Source organism: Perca flavescens, chromosome 5 (assembly GCF_004354835.1).
Source record: "Perca flavescens isolate YP-PL-M2 chromosome 5, PFLA_1.0, whole genome shotgun sequence".
NCBI lineage: Eukaryota > Metazoa > Chordata > Actinopteri > Perciformes > Percidae > Perca > Perca flavescens.
The window spans coordinates 29,089,151-29,105,829 of NC_041335.1; the positions used below are offsets into that span (position 1 = coordinate 29,089,151).

General features: G+C 40.0%; 1 protein-coding gene across 1 annotated transcript; it reads right to left on the reverse strand.

Annotated features, from left to right (window-relative positions):
* Positions 1 to 7,945: 7,945 nt before the first annotated feature.
* On the reverse strand, positions 7,946 to 11,020 carry xbp1 (X-box binding protein 1). Its single transcript, XM_028577644.1, is given in 6 exon segments — positions 7,946 to 8,957; positions 9,080 to 9,163; positions 9,166 to 9,246; positions 9,357 to 9,473; positions 10,015 to 10,111; positions 10,660 to 11,020. Coding segments are annotated over 6 exon segments (1,191 nt in total). The 5' UTR covers positions 10,896 to 11,020; the 3' UTR covers positions 7,946 to 8,381.
* Positions 11,021 to 16,679: the final 5,659 nt, after the last annotated feature.

Consider the following 16,679-nt stretch of genomic DNA (forward strand, 5'->3'; position numbering starts at 1 on the left):
AAGGCAGAATCTGCCAAGCTGTGTAGGAGGAATCCAAGTGATTAATGTTTTCCTACAGCAGATGGGCTGCCTCTTACAGACTTGCCACATGTACAGGAAGTGATACCATGGCAATGGAGCCTTGCGTAATCTGTGACGCGAGTTCATCCGCAGCTTGCATTAGCTTGTGCCTATTAAATATCCCTCCGGCTAGCCCTGGATAGCCTGCTGTCATTCATTTTACAACACGTCTAGTCGTCTGGTTGTTTCCTCATTGCTGACCTTTGTTCCAAAGAATATGTTGTTATTTTTTTTATTTTAAAAGCATAATATGGTCTCTTATATAGATAAAAGATTATTTCTTGAATCTTTTGAAAACGTGTCACTTATTTTGTTGCTTACTTTGTGGCCATTTATTACCTTACAAACAGTAAGTCCCTATCCACCCAAAAATGTGTTTGGCTTTTTGTTACTTTACTTTAATGTTTGACCTTAACTAAGTAGAGTGATGAATTTGCGGAGTTTGACACTACAAGGCTGTATTCACATTCATCTGCTGAAGGAGGAACGTTTCTCTGTGCTCAACTTAAATCTGAGTTGAAGACTAGTTTGTAACTAATTGTGGGCCAAAAGGCAACTTCTTAAAAAGGAAACTTGAAGCCTCAAGCGCACAGTGAGAATGCACTTTACAGTAAAGTAGGAGACATCTTGTGTCGAGTAGTTAAACTTTTGAAATAAAAAATATTTGCATATTCATAGTCTGGATTTTTATTGAAAAAAATAGATGTACTTTTAAGATGTGACAAAACCCCATTATTCTTTGTATTTTTATGTCTTTAAACACCTCTTGCGGGGGTGTCTTTAAATACAGTTCTACAACTGTTCAACAAGTTGTAGAACTGCATTTTCTTGACTTTCAGGGACACGTCTGACTCCCATAAGAGGCCTTACTGTTCTCTCTCAGTGGGCTTTGGCTTAGTGCCGTGGATCAGACATGCATTAACACACTCCACTGATGGTCCTTTGTTGCCAGTGGTAACTGAGGATAGCGATCTCTCTCACAGCTACAGAGTAAACCCTCTGGCCTGAGCACAAGAGCGAAGTGCGCAGCAGCATGTGAGTGCATGTTGGTATGTGTGCGTCACTTGATCACATACGTCTGCAGCTTCTTGTTGGCACACACATTCAAGTTGTGATGCAACAAAAGAAACAGTTGACTTGTTCCTGACGAGACAGGAGGGGTGGGGTTGTATTGTTATTCTTTTGGTTCTTTCAAGTGAAAAGAACAGCTTGTACAGGATAATGCAGATAAAAGACTGATGATTGACAGCTTCATTTCTGTATAATGAGTTACTGCATAGACTGCATAAAATCCGGAAAAACAAGCCAGACTTAAACGGAAAAAAATAAAATAGAAACACACCTTTTTGAATCAAAAAGGCAGGATTAACCAAGTGTTGTTCCTTGGAATGCTAAAGGGATAGTTTGGATATTTTTAAATGGCGTCATATGAGGTACTTATCCATTGTCAGTCAGTTACCTACAGTAGATGGTGGTCGGCATGCCCCCACTTTAGAAAAGCAGGCTGCAATATCCACACGGAAGCTAAGCAATGTACTGCTGTTGATGGGGGCAGCAGCAAAACATATTTTAGCCACCTAAAAAGGCTCAACTTAAAAAACCAACATTGGTTTAGTGTACGCTTTATTTAGAATATTTGACAGTAGTTTTACCTCGCTCTGGGATTTGCTGGTCTTTGGTCGTATTCAAAATATCGGAACTATCCCTTCAGCAGGTGATTGAGTGCAGCAGTTTGCCTTAAAAACATGCTGGTGAATCGTGTTCCTCGATGTCCACAAACAGAGATGGACAAATGTTTGTTGCCAATGATGGGGGACGATGACTCACATTTCCCGAACTGAATCTTTGATAACGTGCCCTAAATACCAAAGTTATGCTCCATCCCCAGCTTGTGATCAGCCATTTGTTAGACTTTTAATTAAAAAGGGCCAAAGGGGGTCGATGATTTACATTCCTCATTTGGGGGAAGTGACTGAAGTCCCTCAGTTCTCGAGGCTCGGCGACTGCAGAGAGCGAGACCCCCAGCTCACCCCCACCCAGCAACACCATTAACATTACCTCTCACGTGAGAAAACTGTCACATGGCTGCCTTGCCCTCTTATTTGCTTTACACCTGACTCACTTTGTCTTTGAATCCTGTTTGATCAGGTGGAACTTCTTTTTGCTTGCTTATTTCTCAGAATCCTTGTTGTGAAGGGTTTGTGTTATTGTGTCAGAGCAGATTTACCATGTTGCTCTCAGTTTAAATGTACATTTAGAGCACACTGTTTACAGTGTAGACAGAAGAGCTAGAATGTTCCAACTGTAAAACCCGTATTTACATTGAAGTGGCAGCTGCCAGTGTAGGTTTAGCAATCCTCTTTATAATACTGCTGAGCGTAGTAACTCGAGGCCTGCGGTAACGTTTATCCAAATCCGTTCTTAGGTGACGACAGTGTCATATTAGCGCGTCAAATCTGGTTCTAATTCGAGCATGAACTTTGACATCCAGAACCAGGTTGGTTTCATACTGGTTTAGAGGAACACACTGACCTGGAGCATGTCTTTATGAAGTCTTAGGCAACAGAAATCAACATAAAATGCAATCATTTGGTCACAAAACGTCTCACGTTCGTTTGGACAATAGCAGGAAAAGGGCCCATAAATGTTGAGATCATTCAGGCCTTGTTCATACAGATAAAAACAAGGCACACTGAAGACGGTAGTCAGCATTTCCAGGTGCTAGTCATTAAATAGCCACACAAAGAAGTGACGAATTTCAGGGCAAACTATCGTATATTTAAATCCATACTGTGGCGCACCCACAACAAGTCAGCAGCAGATATCCATGTAAGTAAACAGGATATAGCATTTTTGTACCATACAACACTCCAAATGAAACAGTTTGACCCTTGAAAGCGAAGTTGTGAAATACAGTCACAGAGGTTGTAAGTGGTGACTGGGGCTCTTTCTCTCGAGATGTCAGCAAATTTGTGATTAGATCATTTATGGGACATCCAGGGTCCCTTTTCTGTAATACATTCATCGACTTAGTTTACATACAATCATTATTCAGGCTGCTTACCATTTGATCGGAAAAAAACCCCTGAAACTATGACAAGTTGAAATTATCATACATTTAGGGGCTAAATGATTGTTCAAATCTGATAATTGTCAAGCTGCTCCAACAGGAGGACAGAAAGATTTAGGATTTCAAATCTGAGCCATGTTTGTTGTAGGCTGCAGTGCAATCTGGTTTTCCCAGTGCCCTTGTTATTCATTGGTTTATTGTTGCAGTTTGATAGGTCATTGTACTATTTAAATTTGCATTTTTTTTTTGCCCCTTCTCTGCAATAGAAACGGTTTGATTTTATTGAAAAACATTTGGAGCTCACATGATCTTCATGTCATCGTTGTACCCCTGCTGTCAGGGCATGGGCAAGCTCCAGTTTAATTGCGCCCCTGTGCTTTTGACCTCATCTGGGATGTCCTGAATCACATGCTTAAAAATGTTGTCAGTCAAACAAGCCAACTGTGGCCACTGGCAAGATCCAAACTACACTATTTATTGTCCACAGATGAAGTTGAAATAGTGCCGGGCGATATGGAGAAAATCAAATATCACAATATTTTTGACCACGTACATCGATGTCGATATTGCGGCGATATTGTAGGGTTGAGTTTTGGTGCTTTCACAAACAATTTACACAAGATTTTAGATGAATATATCATCAATAATGTGGCTATAATGACTGAGTGGGTAAAGGCAAATAACACAACAGCTACAACAGTCTGGTAAGTTCAGAAAACCACATCACTTTACTGTAATGCAGCCTCTAAAACCAGAAAAAGTCAACACTTGTATCATAGCACCATATTACGATATCCAAAACTTAAGACGATATCTAGTCTCATATATCGATGTCGATATAATATTGATATATTGCCCAGCCCTATTAAACAGTTTGTCACTTTTTTGCTTAAATAACTCCTTTAGCAATTTTGGAGAATGAATATAAATATTGAAGTTCACGATATTGGTACAGCAACCACCCAGATTCATATCCCAAAATGAGCTTCAGTTTATTTAATGATTTGAATATTGGTTCTGTCTTGAGTTTTAAAACAGATGAAAGGAAATCTTATGGGTGCTTTGAAGGGGAATCCTCTTCAAAATTTCCAGTGATAATAAAAAAAAGAAAAAGATTGCTTTATTTTAGCATTTGATCAGAATTGTGGCAGGAATCTTGGATTAGCAGGAAGGGAGTTTCCCTAAATGGGATTATAAGGATTTACTGTAGGCTGTTTTAATCTAATGCAGAAGACTCCTAAAGGGTACAGATATGTATCTCTTAACTTAGCAAGCTGATCATTTTTAATCAAAATGTATTTTATCTTACCAGTGGGTGAAAAAAAAACTGTAACTGGCTCACATATGCACCGAGTTGAAACAGAAATGAGTCCATTGTCCCTAAATATACCAGAATCTACAGCCTGAAATCAAAAGAAATGCTTCAGCAGATATTTTTCAGTTTCAGCTCCACAGCTGTAAGGCTGATTTAGTCTCTGCTGTGGTTTGCACCTACGAGACAGGAAACGGTACATTTCTCACCACACTTCTTCAGAGTAGCTGAGGCATATCTACGTCAAAGGCTGTTGTGGTTTCCTTCAACCTACCACAATAACAAAATGGAAGTCAAATTAGAATGAAATAGCTGAGTTGCCTTTTTTGTTTCTACTTCAATCACACAAACACTGCAGACTGTTAGAGTAGAGTAGAACTGAACATTTACTTTCATGTCCCAGCAGTACAGGCATTACATATCAACTTCTGTGTTATTCGTGTATCACTCTGCACTGCACACTACACATTATACACGTCTTAAGCATATCACAACAAATCCCTTCCAGATAATTTGCCGTCATGTACGAGAATAGCTGCTGTGAAACATAATGGGTGATAGCAGTAATAAAAAGCTTTGTAAGCAGTGAAGAGGAGCTACATCTAACAGAGACAGGCAGCCAGGCCCTGCAGAGTTCAGATCAATTACATCAAGTGTTGCATCTAAAGAAAGCTGATTTAATCAGCTCATACAACAACAGGGGCTCGTACAATGGGTGGGTCATACCAATCACAGCCTTGGGAACGTAAAAAGGGCAACTATCTCCTTTGACACACAGAATGAAACCTCATTGTAATTAGAATAACGACCTGAGGGGAAAGGTGTGTTCCCCACTCAGCCTATTCTCTTTACACCAGGCCAAAACACCAACGATACTTACACTGACCTCTTTCTGATGGGAAGTAAAGAATCAAACTGTCTCAGGTTAGACTCCCGGTTACATTAGAAGGGTAATACAAGCAGGCCTCCTCAGAAAAGCAAGGTTGCGCTGGCACAAGAAAGATTGGGCATATAAACACTGTGTCTGCACACATGTGAAATCATTTCACAAATGAGGATAGGAGAGTTGTACAGATAACTGTGAAAATATTGTGCTTTGTATAATTGAGTTATGCATGTTGATTGCTCATATTAGAGAGTTTGAAATAAGATTAATGAACCTGTTTTGTGAAAATACTCCTAATACCTTCAACCTTTGATTCCTCATACTAAACTAAAGAGCACGGTAAACATTCAACAATCTAATTAACAATCATTTGCATAGTTAAAACTCCTGATATCACTACCACGTATGGGGGTAAAACTGATTCCATTAGTGATGTGATTTAAATTGTAAGACAATACATGCTTTTTATGAAGCGTCTGTGTAAGCAGAGATATACCAGTGGTTAGAACATGTTTCCATTAGGGCTGCAGCTAACAGTTATTTTCAATGTGTCTGTCATTTACCTTTTATAATGTATTGCTTAGTCCAATCATTTCCAATCAACTATCTAAGCAAGAACAATTGCAGTCAAACAAACAGTCAAGTACCAAGCTATGCAGGAATTAAATTTACTCCTGAGACATATCACACAAGAAAAAAAGTCAAATTTGATTTAAAATATTTTTTAAACAGCCTAGATACATTGGAAAGATGTTGAAACTAGTATGTACGGTGGCCGAGACGGTTCAACACAAACTCAAAAGCGACAACACAAACGCAAAAGCTACAACACAAATGCAAAAGCCACAACACAAACGCAAAAGCCGAAACACAAACGCAAAAGCCGCAACACAAACGCAAAAGCCGCAACACAAACGCAAAAGCTACAACACAAACGCAAAAGCTGCAACACAAACGCAAAAGCCACAACACAAACGCAAAAGCCACAACACAAACGCAAAAGCCACAACACAAACGCAAAAGCCACAACACAAATGCAAAAGCCGCAACACAAATACATAAGGGACAACAAAAGTGAGTGACAACAGAAGTCAGCGTATGAGCAGGAGGAAATTTCTTGCATGTTTGAGATGTAATTGAAATATGGTTCCTTGCTAATTAGGATTACTGTACTGTTGCTATGTGAGTGTCACAAATAAGCAATGTTCATGTATGTACTCTCCATATAGGCTACAAAGGAAAGTGTGTGTGTGCCTATTTGTAGGGGTAAGACTAAGGACATGCAACAAAACCATAGACTGTACAAATGGTAATATACAGTCTATGAACAAACCCTTTTACATGGCTTTAAATACAGTGTAAACACAGGAGTCCATAGTCTGAATTCTATATATTTTTATTAGTTATTATATTTATTATATTATTTACGAAGCAAGGTCATTTTTAAATTTCTGGGTTTATTTCATTCAGACCAACCCATGTATGTGTGTATGTATGACATATAACGCCCCTAACACTATAATAGGCAGCATATTGAAGGTAAAACAATTCACTTTAAACATCTGTTTACAGTAAACATAACCACACACACACACACACACTTTCCAAACCAACAGTGGTAGGGCTTTTGTATTTGTGTTGAACCGTCTCGGCCACCGTAAGTATGGCTGAGTTTTGAACGAAATACAAATTTTAGTTTTATTATGTTGATATGTCTTGTGTGGCTTTGGGTCTGTCTGAGTTTGTGGACCAGGAATACTGGGGTGAAACGGACCGTATTATGATTTGCAGTATGTTGATAATGATTAATATGTTGAAATTGACTATTTTGAAGGTTTTTGAATTGTCAGGAGCTTGTCTTGTCTATGTTTAAGTCTTGTCCTGTTTATTCTGTAATGTTATCATGTAAGTTGTAATGGTTGCATTGTCACTTCTGTTCTGTGGACCCCAGGAAGAATAGCTGCTGCAACGCTGTAACTAATAAACTAAATTTGGGACCCCTCATCACAGGTAGTGGCCTGTTTTTAAAAGTTCAGCCTCCAAATGATTTGTTTTTGAAATGTTAGACTAAATATAATTGTGTGTAAGTTCGCTTTTTTCTCTGTCAATCATCTCGTGACACATCCGATTTAGCCCAGGACCGCATCCATTGCTTTAGTCTGGAAAATTGGGATGGATGTCTTTCAAGATCAGCATGACATCTTTAAATTGCTGGTTCTGTGCAACAATCAGTCCAAAATCCAAAGATCTTTAATTTACAATGTGAAGCAGCTTTTGAGAAACTGGAACCAGCAAGTGTATGGCAGTTTTGCTTAAAGTACCTAAATCCCCAATGATTTCTGTCAAATTGCTTGATGAATTACTTCTTTCAGCAGTAGTTTTTTAAAGCTAAGCAGAGTTCATGAAATAAACCTGTAATGTCCTATTGACATTTATATTCCTAAAATGTAATTTTTTTTTTTTAAAGCCTTAATTAAAAATTAAGGATCCTTTCATGTGCATGTTCATGCCAGATGATCCCAAGTTGCATATTTAAACATTTTATAAAAATAAAAAGTTTAACAAAACCGTTCCGTTCTCCCTGTATACAAAGATGCAATGACTAAAAGAGACAAGATGCAATGCAAAAGTTTTTTTAATGCAGTAGACTACATGGAGAGCGTCAACAAATTAGAAGAAAGCGCTTTTACATGTGGATATACAAGGACTCCGAAGCAGAATACACAAATAAATAAAAAGCTATTTAAATGATCGGTCCCTATCCCCCCTATTCATTTACAGAAATACTGGATTCCACCCACATCATCTTTCAACAGTGAGTGAAAGATTTGCAATTAATCTTAAATCCTCTGCAGTAATTAAATGATGCCAAAATAAGAGGTCATGAACTCATCTCCCACAAGTCAAGGCAGCATCGCCAATGGTACAGACCTGCTGTATTAAAAAGGAGATCATGTGCTTAACTTTAGCAAATATACGAGCAGACTCAGTGGCATGCATGCATGTATGTATGTATATTAAATATATTTTAATTATTGGGCTGGATGGTTGATTCAGACACTGATGAGCTGGGGGAAGAGTTCATTAGCAAACATGTCGTCCCAGGTGCTCTCTGAGCACAGGGAAGAGGAAATGTCGCTGAAAGGGGAAGGGGACCCTTCGTATCCGGAGTCGCTGTAGGTATCCGCAAGGCAAGCTTCATTATCCAGGCCGCTGAGGGAAGTTGAGGAGGGTCCAGACAAAAAGTCATCCATCTGACTGTGGCGGTCACAGCTCGGGATGACCACTTCCTCTGGCTCGTCTTTGATGCAGACTGTCTCCTCCTCGACCACCACCTCGGGAATGGGGACGGCGTCCTCGTCGATCGTCTCCTCTGCGTCGCTCTCCGAGTCGTTGCACTGCCCGCTGCTCACCTCCTCCACGGGCTTCGTGTAGATGTGGTCAAAGTGGATCAGTTCATTAAGGGCCTCCAGCTTAACTGATGGGGCCCCCAGAGTCGCAGGTGTGGTGGCAGGTACTGTGTCCCCCCCTCTGACCAACAGCACCTGCGGCTCCTGGCACTCCTGTTCACAAGACTTGAGGAACAGCTCTGGGTCAAGGATGTCCAGAATGCCCAGGAGCAAATCAGACTAGTGAGTGGGGGGGAAAACCAGAGATTAGCCTAGTAACCCATGACCTTACTCTGGAGCTTTCTTAGAAACTAGATTTAAATATTTTCATAAACAAGGAGCCATCTTTATTAGAGACTTACCTCATTGTCTGCAGTGTCAGAACCATTTGTATCCATTGAGAAGTCTTCAGATTTAGGGAGTGCTGGGCCTGCACCTGCTGCGGAGGCACACGTAGCCTGAGTGCTGCGGACTCAGAAGACCCGATCCCTAAACCTGCATTGTTCCCAGTGGACAACAAACTCTGAACCTGAGATGGCGAAAATGGACAGAGGGTGAATTACAGTTAATCCACGCAAAAGACAATTACCACAAGCCAACACACCCTGCTTCCCCTACGAGTATGAATTACAATCTTACCTTCTCTTTTGAGTCGAGGGTGTCCAACCCAAGTCTCTGTCTTAGTTCCTCATTTTCTGTCATTAGGCCATTTGATTTGTCCCGAAGTAGACGGTTTTCAATGTGAAGTTTCTGATTCTGCAGGACGAAAACGAACAGATGTTTGTACCTGAAACTTGCAACCGTTTATGGAGAAGTGATGCATGAAGCCAATGCAACAACACACACACACAGAGACAGACAGAGAGAGAGAGAGAGAGAGAGGAATTGTAGGGCTGGGCAATAAGGAGAAAATCCAATATCGCGATATTCTTGACCAAATACCTCAATATTGCTGAGATATTCTAGGGTTGACAATTGGTTCTTTAACAAAATATCTTCACACTTATATATTTTAGATAAATGATCATCAGTAATGTAGACAATGTCTAAGTGGGTAAAGGCAAAGAATAGTCTGGGAAATTCAGAAAAATTTATCACTTTACTGTAATGCAGCCTTTAAAACCAGAAAGATATCCAAAAATCTAAGACGATATCTAGTCTCCTATCACGATATCGATATAATAAATATATTGCCCAGCCCTATTTAATTGTACTTCAGATGACATATTGAGAGGTGGAATGGCTCTAAATGGGGTCCTGTATGCACCAGCTACACCCCTGTTTTAAGGGGATTTACCTCCAGCTCCAACTCCAGTACTTGCTGTTCCAGCTCCCCCATTTTTGCCTTCTTCCGGTCTCTGGCTGTCTGAGCTGCGACTCTGTTCTTGAGTTTCCTGAGGAAAAAAAAAAAAAAAAAAAAAGAAAAATATTAGGAGAAAATACATTGAACACATTCTTTCCATGATGCTGACAAAGCCCTCCGACATGCATTGAGTTTACAGTACTGCGCAATCACCGGCCATGTTCCTGCCACGCAGGCATATCAGGATATCAGTATCCTGCTCTGTAACGGCCAGAGCCCAGGCGGGTCCTGACCGTCAAATCACTGAGATAAGCAGTTTGACAAGCTAACGTTAGGCCAAAGTCCATAGTTCATAGAAATACGACGTTTAACTTTAAGTAAATTACTGGCTTCATGGGGCAATTTTAAACAACGTAACGTCTCATGACCTACAGATAATATTAGGAGATGCAGCATTGACCTAATTCAGTTACGGTGCGATTTTAATCGCCATCAGGTTCACGTTACTATTGTTCAACAGAGATCAAGATCTATGGGCGTGCCCCTGTAGTAGTCTCTTTAACAATGGCCGGGTTTATGCTTTAAAGATGTTTTTACCCAGATATAATGGTACATTAAGGATATTTTTCTGTAACTAACCTGCGAAGTTGCTTTTCCTCCGGACTCAAGTGTGTGAGCCTTTGTCTTTTTCGTATGGGCGGCCCAGCAGAAGAGTTGGAGTCGGAGTCCGATGACGCCGTGCTAGCCGATGACGGTAAAACGACAGAGATGGCCCGGTTGAAGCCTGCCTGTGAGCCGCTGGAGGAGCCGGTCTGTTTGCCGGAAATCAGGAGCACTTTATGGGGCCCTCCGGTCCCTGCTGCTACAACCACCATGTTGCTATATCCTACTGGCGGTGTCTTAAAAAAATAATGGGGTATCCTTTTGAATTTAGTGGAAACCTTAAGGTTTCTCTGGTACCTGATCCCCGGCAACTCTCAACTGTTGAACAAGATGGGCTGTGCCTGCGATGCTTTTCTACTATCGTGGTGACAGCTGATAGGCTCCAAGCGGCTCTGACGCAATTTATTTACGCTCTGTGATTGGTCGCAGTGCTGATGTAATTTGCATTTGAAGTTTCACTGCTGGCAAAGTAAAATACCCAAAGTTCCTTGTAAGTGTAGCCAAATTTCCCATCAAGACTTGGTGTCAATTTCTGTTTCAAGTCAACAATATGTAATTCAGCCATCTTATTACATAATATATTATATTGTAGCCTATAGCACTTTCACTGTATTGATCGTGGAGCTGTGACATTGATTTGGAGTTTCCTGGATTTACAACCTCTCTGTCCAGTAAAGACAAACATAACCTAGTACTTCATATTGGTTTTAAAAGTAGAAGGTCACATTAAGCTTTTAGATTTTATATCCGCTGAAGTTAAGAACATAAATTCCAGTATAGATTAACAGGTCACACTTTGTTTGTTTTGTATTTTTCATTTTTCAAGTTTCATGGTCCCAAGATGCTGTTAGTTTGCATGCTTCCTGCTCTTTGTCTTGTACATAAAGTTTCCTCATTCTTTTCTTTGAAGGAGTCTGATTAAACACACAAAACATGCTTTACCACTCTGATGGCTTTCCCTGAAGTGCTCATTCATAGTTACTGTAAGGACTGTTGAATGATGGATTGTGTGTCAGTTTCTTGTCTGTCAAATGATTGCTTTCTCCTTCTTTTATTCCTCATTTGAAGGTTTTTTTTGTTACATTTCACTTTATATTCTTATAACATCAACTTCATGTTCAGTAGAAGGTTTGCAGTGAAACTGGTTTGCTTGTCCCACAAAGAGTAATAGAAACACAAAACAAAAATAATTTTGAACACAACTAAAGGAATTGAATTACAGTTCACTACATGTATTCACAAGTTCACAAGTACGCTCTTTTCCTAAAACTCCTGTTCGTCCTCAAACGGGAATTCACATTTTTGCAGTATCTGGCCACCGTTATTGTTTACAGCTTTTAGCTGTTTGCTCCTGTCGTCTCTCACCTCAACAGGAGTAACTACAGGAGCAAGAGCAAACACTGGCCTGTTTGCGGAACTTTACCGTCACTACAGAATCAACATCTGAGAAAGTCAGAGCAGGCGTTTATGATGGTGTGTGATTGTGTGATGTGTGTGTGTGTGTGTGTGTGTGTGTGTGTGTGTGTGTGTGTGTGTGTGTCATAGTGTAGTGTAGTATTAAAGAAAGAGACAGGATCCAGGATGTCCTTTATTTACAGAAATATACCCTATAGTTAAATTATTTAAAAGTTTAAACTAACACCAACTTCCCACAAGCCCTAAAGCAAATAGGGAAATGGGTGTTCCTTTGAATGTCCTAGTGAACATTTCCTATTTTCAAGTTTGTTTATGTCATTCAAGAGAGCGAACAGGAGAATACTATTATACACCACCCAGCCATAAGATGAAACGCACTTAGTTATTTTTGACTTGCAAAGTAGGTTGGGGATCCCCCATCATGTACAGTATGAGACAAGTGTCACATTTGCAATCAGTGAAGTGACCTCATAAATGTGTGTTGCTCTCAAGTTATGTTTAACCCAGAATAGGATAGAGGTGTAACAACAGGTGTTCAAACTATAAAACAGTGTTTAGCGTACTTCCTGGACATAGTTATGCTTGAGCTCTCTACAGCAAGGATTAACAAAGCCAAATCATCAACTATAGACCTATGGAAAAAAACGCAGCAGCACAAGTATCAGTCCTAATATGACCTCAACATCACAAGAACTACAGGAAAGTGACTAGGCAAGGTGTGATTTCTGTTTTTTTTCAGCGCACCAAGCTACTGAACGAGACCGAATGTAACCGTGCGACCGGCCGGCCCGCTCGAGAATAATGTAACCGTGCGACCGGCCGGCCCGCTCGAGTCTAATGTAATCAAGCGGTGTCTTGGTTCTCGGCAAGTTTGAGTTATTAACCAAGCCTTGTTTCTGGTGCATCTTAGAGGATTGTGTTCACGGCAATTCCCACATTATCAATGGGGAAGTACAGTACATCACATACAAATACACGTCATGTTATCTTGGTAGTTATGTTAAGTTAAATGTTAGAGAAGTGAATGTTGCTACATGGTAGCTAGGCTAGGCTGTCACAAGGAGACTGCGCACCAGGCTACTGAAAGATACTGTAACCGGGGCTAATGCATGTAATCCCGGGTGTCTAGGTTCTCGGCAAGTTTGAGTTATCAACCGTTAGCAAAAGCCTTTATGTCTCGTGCATTTAATAATTGTGTTCATGGAAATTCATAGGCTACATTACAAAGGGGAAAGTATATCACATACAAATACACGTAATCTTGGTAGTTACTGTATGTTAAATGTTAGAAGTGAATGTTGCTACATGGTAGTTACTGTCATGAGCACCAGGCTACCGAATGTAACCGTGGCCAGTGCGTGAGTCTGTTGGTCAGTATGAGTGTGTAAATACTATAGTATGTCGAGACCGAATGTAACCGCACCCGCTCGAGTCTTCCGCGGTGTCTTGGTTCCTGGCGATCACCCCCCCCGCCCCGAGGGCACGCGAACCGGTGACCGAATCTATTAACTCAGTAGGCAAACCAACCACCGTCCGGTTGAACCGACTCACGTAAAAGAGTCGGTTGTCCCATCACTAACGTCAACTTCGAGTCTGGGGGAGGAGGGGGGAGGGGAGACGACTCTGTCCAGTATTTTGAATTTGTACTCCAATAACTATTTTAAACACTTAGATATTGCACCTTTAAGGAAAAGTAGTGACATTTAACTATTGAAATGCTCTATCACAAGTAAAAGTGCTGAATTCAAATATTTCACTTAAGTAAAAGTATGAAAGTATTATCAGCAAAATGCACTAATGTATGTGTTTGTCAGAATGGGTCCTGTGTTATATTATTATGTTACTGGCCCATTATTATTGATGAATCAACATGTAAACAGTACATTAATGTTATTGCTGGTTGAGGTGGAGCTCATTTGAAATGCTTTATATACTTAGTATATAGTTCTGGTAATTGAATCTATAACACAGCATCATAGTTTATATCCTGATAAAATCTGGATCTGAAATGAAATGAAATGAAATGTAGCATAAAATGAAAATACTCAAGCAAAGAACAAATACCTCAAAATTGTACTTAAGTATATTAGCCTATTCAATGTAGCCTACTTATTTACACCCCACCACTGCCAATGGACTCATACTACTATATCAACCCATAGAAAAGAGAGCTTTGTAACCACAAACTAATACTCTGTAAGTACTCAATGAAATCCTCTTAATAGATTATGCGTGTACATGGGTGTAACCACACAACGTAAGCACAAACAATTACCACTTATTGAATACAGTGAGACAAGGAGGTTTCAAGATGCTCTTAAACCTGAAAGGTCTTTGCTGCCTGACTGGTTCAAAAGAATGTAAAGTGTCTTATTATTACTGTTCCAGAAACATCTTCACAAATGACTACATACACAGAAACCCAGTAGAATCACTCTATTTTGTAATTAATGTTCCTTAAATAAGCTAAAATGGGCAGTTAGCGTAGCTTAGCACAAAGACAGGAGAAAACAGCTAACCTGGCTCTGTCCATGGGTAACAAAATCTGCTGACCAGAACCTCTATAATGATCACTAATAATTAACATGTTGTATCTTGTTTGTTTAATCCTGCTTGAACCCAAGAAATAGTCTGACACTTAACCGCCTGTAATGTAGCAAATTGTTGTTTTATATTTGGTTATTTTATGAATTAAACAACCGAACCAAGCTAGATGTTTCTCCCAGTTTACAGTCTTTATGCTAAGCTAAACTGGCTATAGCTTTATATTTAACGAACACATGTGAAAGTGGTCGATCTTCTCATCCAAGAAAAGCGAATAAGTGTAAATCACAAAATGTCAAACTATAATTGCTTTATACATTATTTTAGCTTTGGTTACACATCCTGGATTCTGATAATCTTCCTTGGAGGCTCTGAGAGGGACTGTGTGCATAGTCTGTCATGGCTGCTAGACTCAGAGACTCAACCAGTACTTAGACATACACACACACACACACACACACACACACACACACACACACACACACACACACACACACACACACACACACAAAAGTGGGGATCCTCCCTTAGCTCAAAATTGGAGACTGTGATTAAGGTGGGTGGATCCTCAAAACCATAATTCAAAATGGACCAATCCCAAAAGCATAAAAAAAACATCTCAGGGCGTATAAATCCTATTTATTTCTTCAAGCTGACATAGCTGTGATGTAAGATATAACCAAGCCTTCCAAATTAAAACTGCACCCAGTGGTATTCAAACTGCTATCCCGACTGAGGGCGTACTTATTATTCTGTCTCAGTACTTTGTGTTATGTCATGTGTCTGCAATTTTTATGTTTGTAACAATGCTCTTTTCTCAGCAAGTCTCCTTTAGAAGATTAAACTTACAATACGGTTTTAAGCTATGCTAGTTCATTTCTTTCACTTTCTTTTTAGGGAAGGTGGGAAACTTGATAAAAGCTTAATGAACAGCGTACTGTGAGTGGGATGTTTTCCTGTCCTATCACTTCCCCACTAAATGACTGATATTCAACAATCACATAAAAGGTGCTTATGAAACCTAAATGGTCATTTAAATGTTTCATGTAACTGGTTAGGTTTTTTTTCTGTAAATTACTTAATCATAGAAATTATAGAAAGAAACGTTGGGACTGATTGGTAACTCTAAAAGAAGTTAGTTCTCTGTATGACAATTCTGTTTATATTCTCTGTGAATTGAGTCCTGACAATCTCTTTTGTTTGGCTCAAAATAAAAATCTAATTAAAGATAGCTGCATATTGGCAGAACATCTTGACTATTGGCAGCTTCAGTTGGCGCCAATAACATCAACTGTGTATCCTACACCTCACTCCACAGCATTCTTTCTTAGTTATGACCTTGATCCAAATAACATTATTAGATTGCATCATGTCTCGACTCCAGCACTTGTGTTGTAACTAAGAACAAAATACTCTTTCTTGCTTTATTGGAGGCTGCTGTCAACCTACCATGGGTATTTTGGGCTTTTTTCTAGTGAAGGCCTGGTGTCTACAGCAAAGACATGGCATGCAGGGTAAACAGTAATGCCTGTGTGTGCTCACCGGGCGGGTACTGGTGTAAATGGTGTTGTTATGGGGCAAAGCCGGGCTGGACAATAGGGGTGAGAGCGGGGTCACACCCTGGGACAGCATCCAGCTGCAGGGGACGGCTGGTCGTTGTGTTTGCATTTACCTCCTCCCAATCATACATCTTGCTCCCTACCCATGATCCACTGGGGTGTTTGTTTGGCCTTGAGTTTTCCAACACCTTCCACCTCCTCTATATCTTGCTCTGTCACTTTTTTTCCTCCGTTTTTTGTTATATCTTAATTGCCAATTTCAGCACTTCTCATTTTCTCTATAGCTGCTTTATTTCCTTTATATATGGAAATATAATTTTTTCTGTCTGATTGTTTCATAGCAAGTCGTCATTTCCACTTCTGCATCTCAGTGCTGTGAAGGTGTGAACGCCTCTGCAGCCCTGCAAAAGCAGCACTGTTGACATTCTGAGTCATTCCATCTTAACACTGAAGCATGATGCTGCAGTAACTCATTCA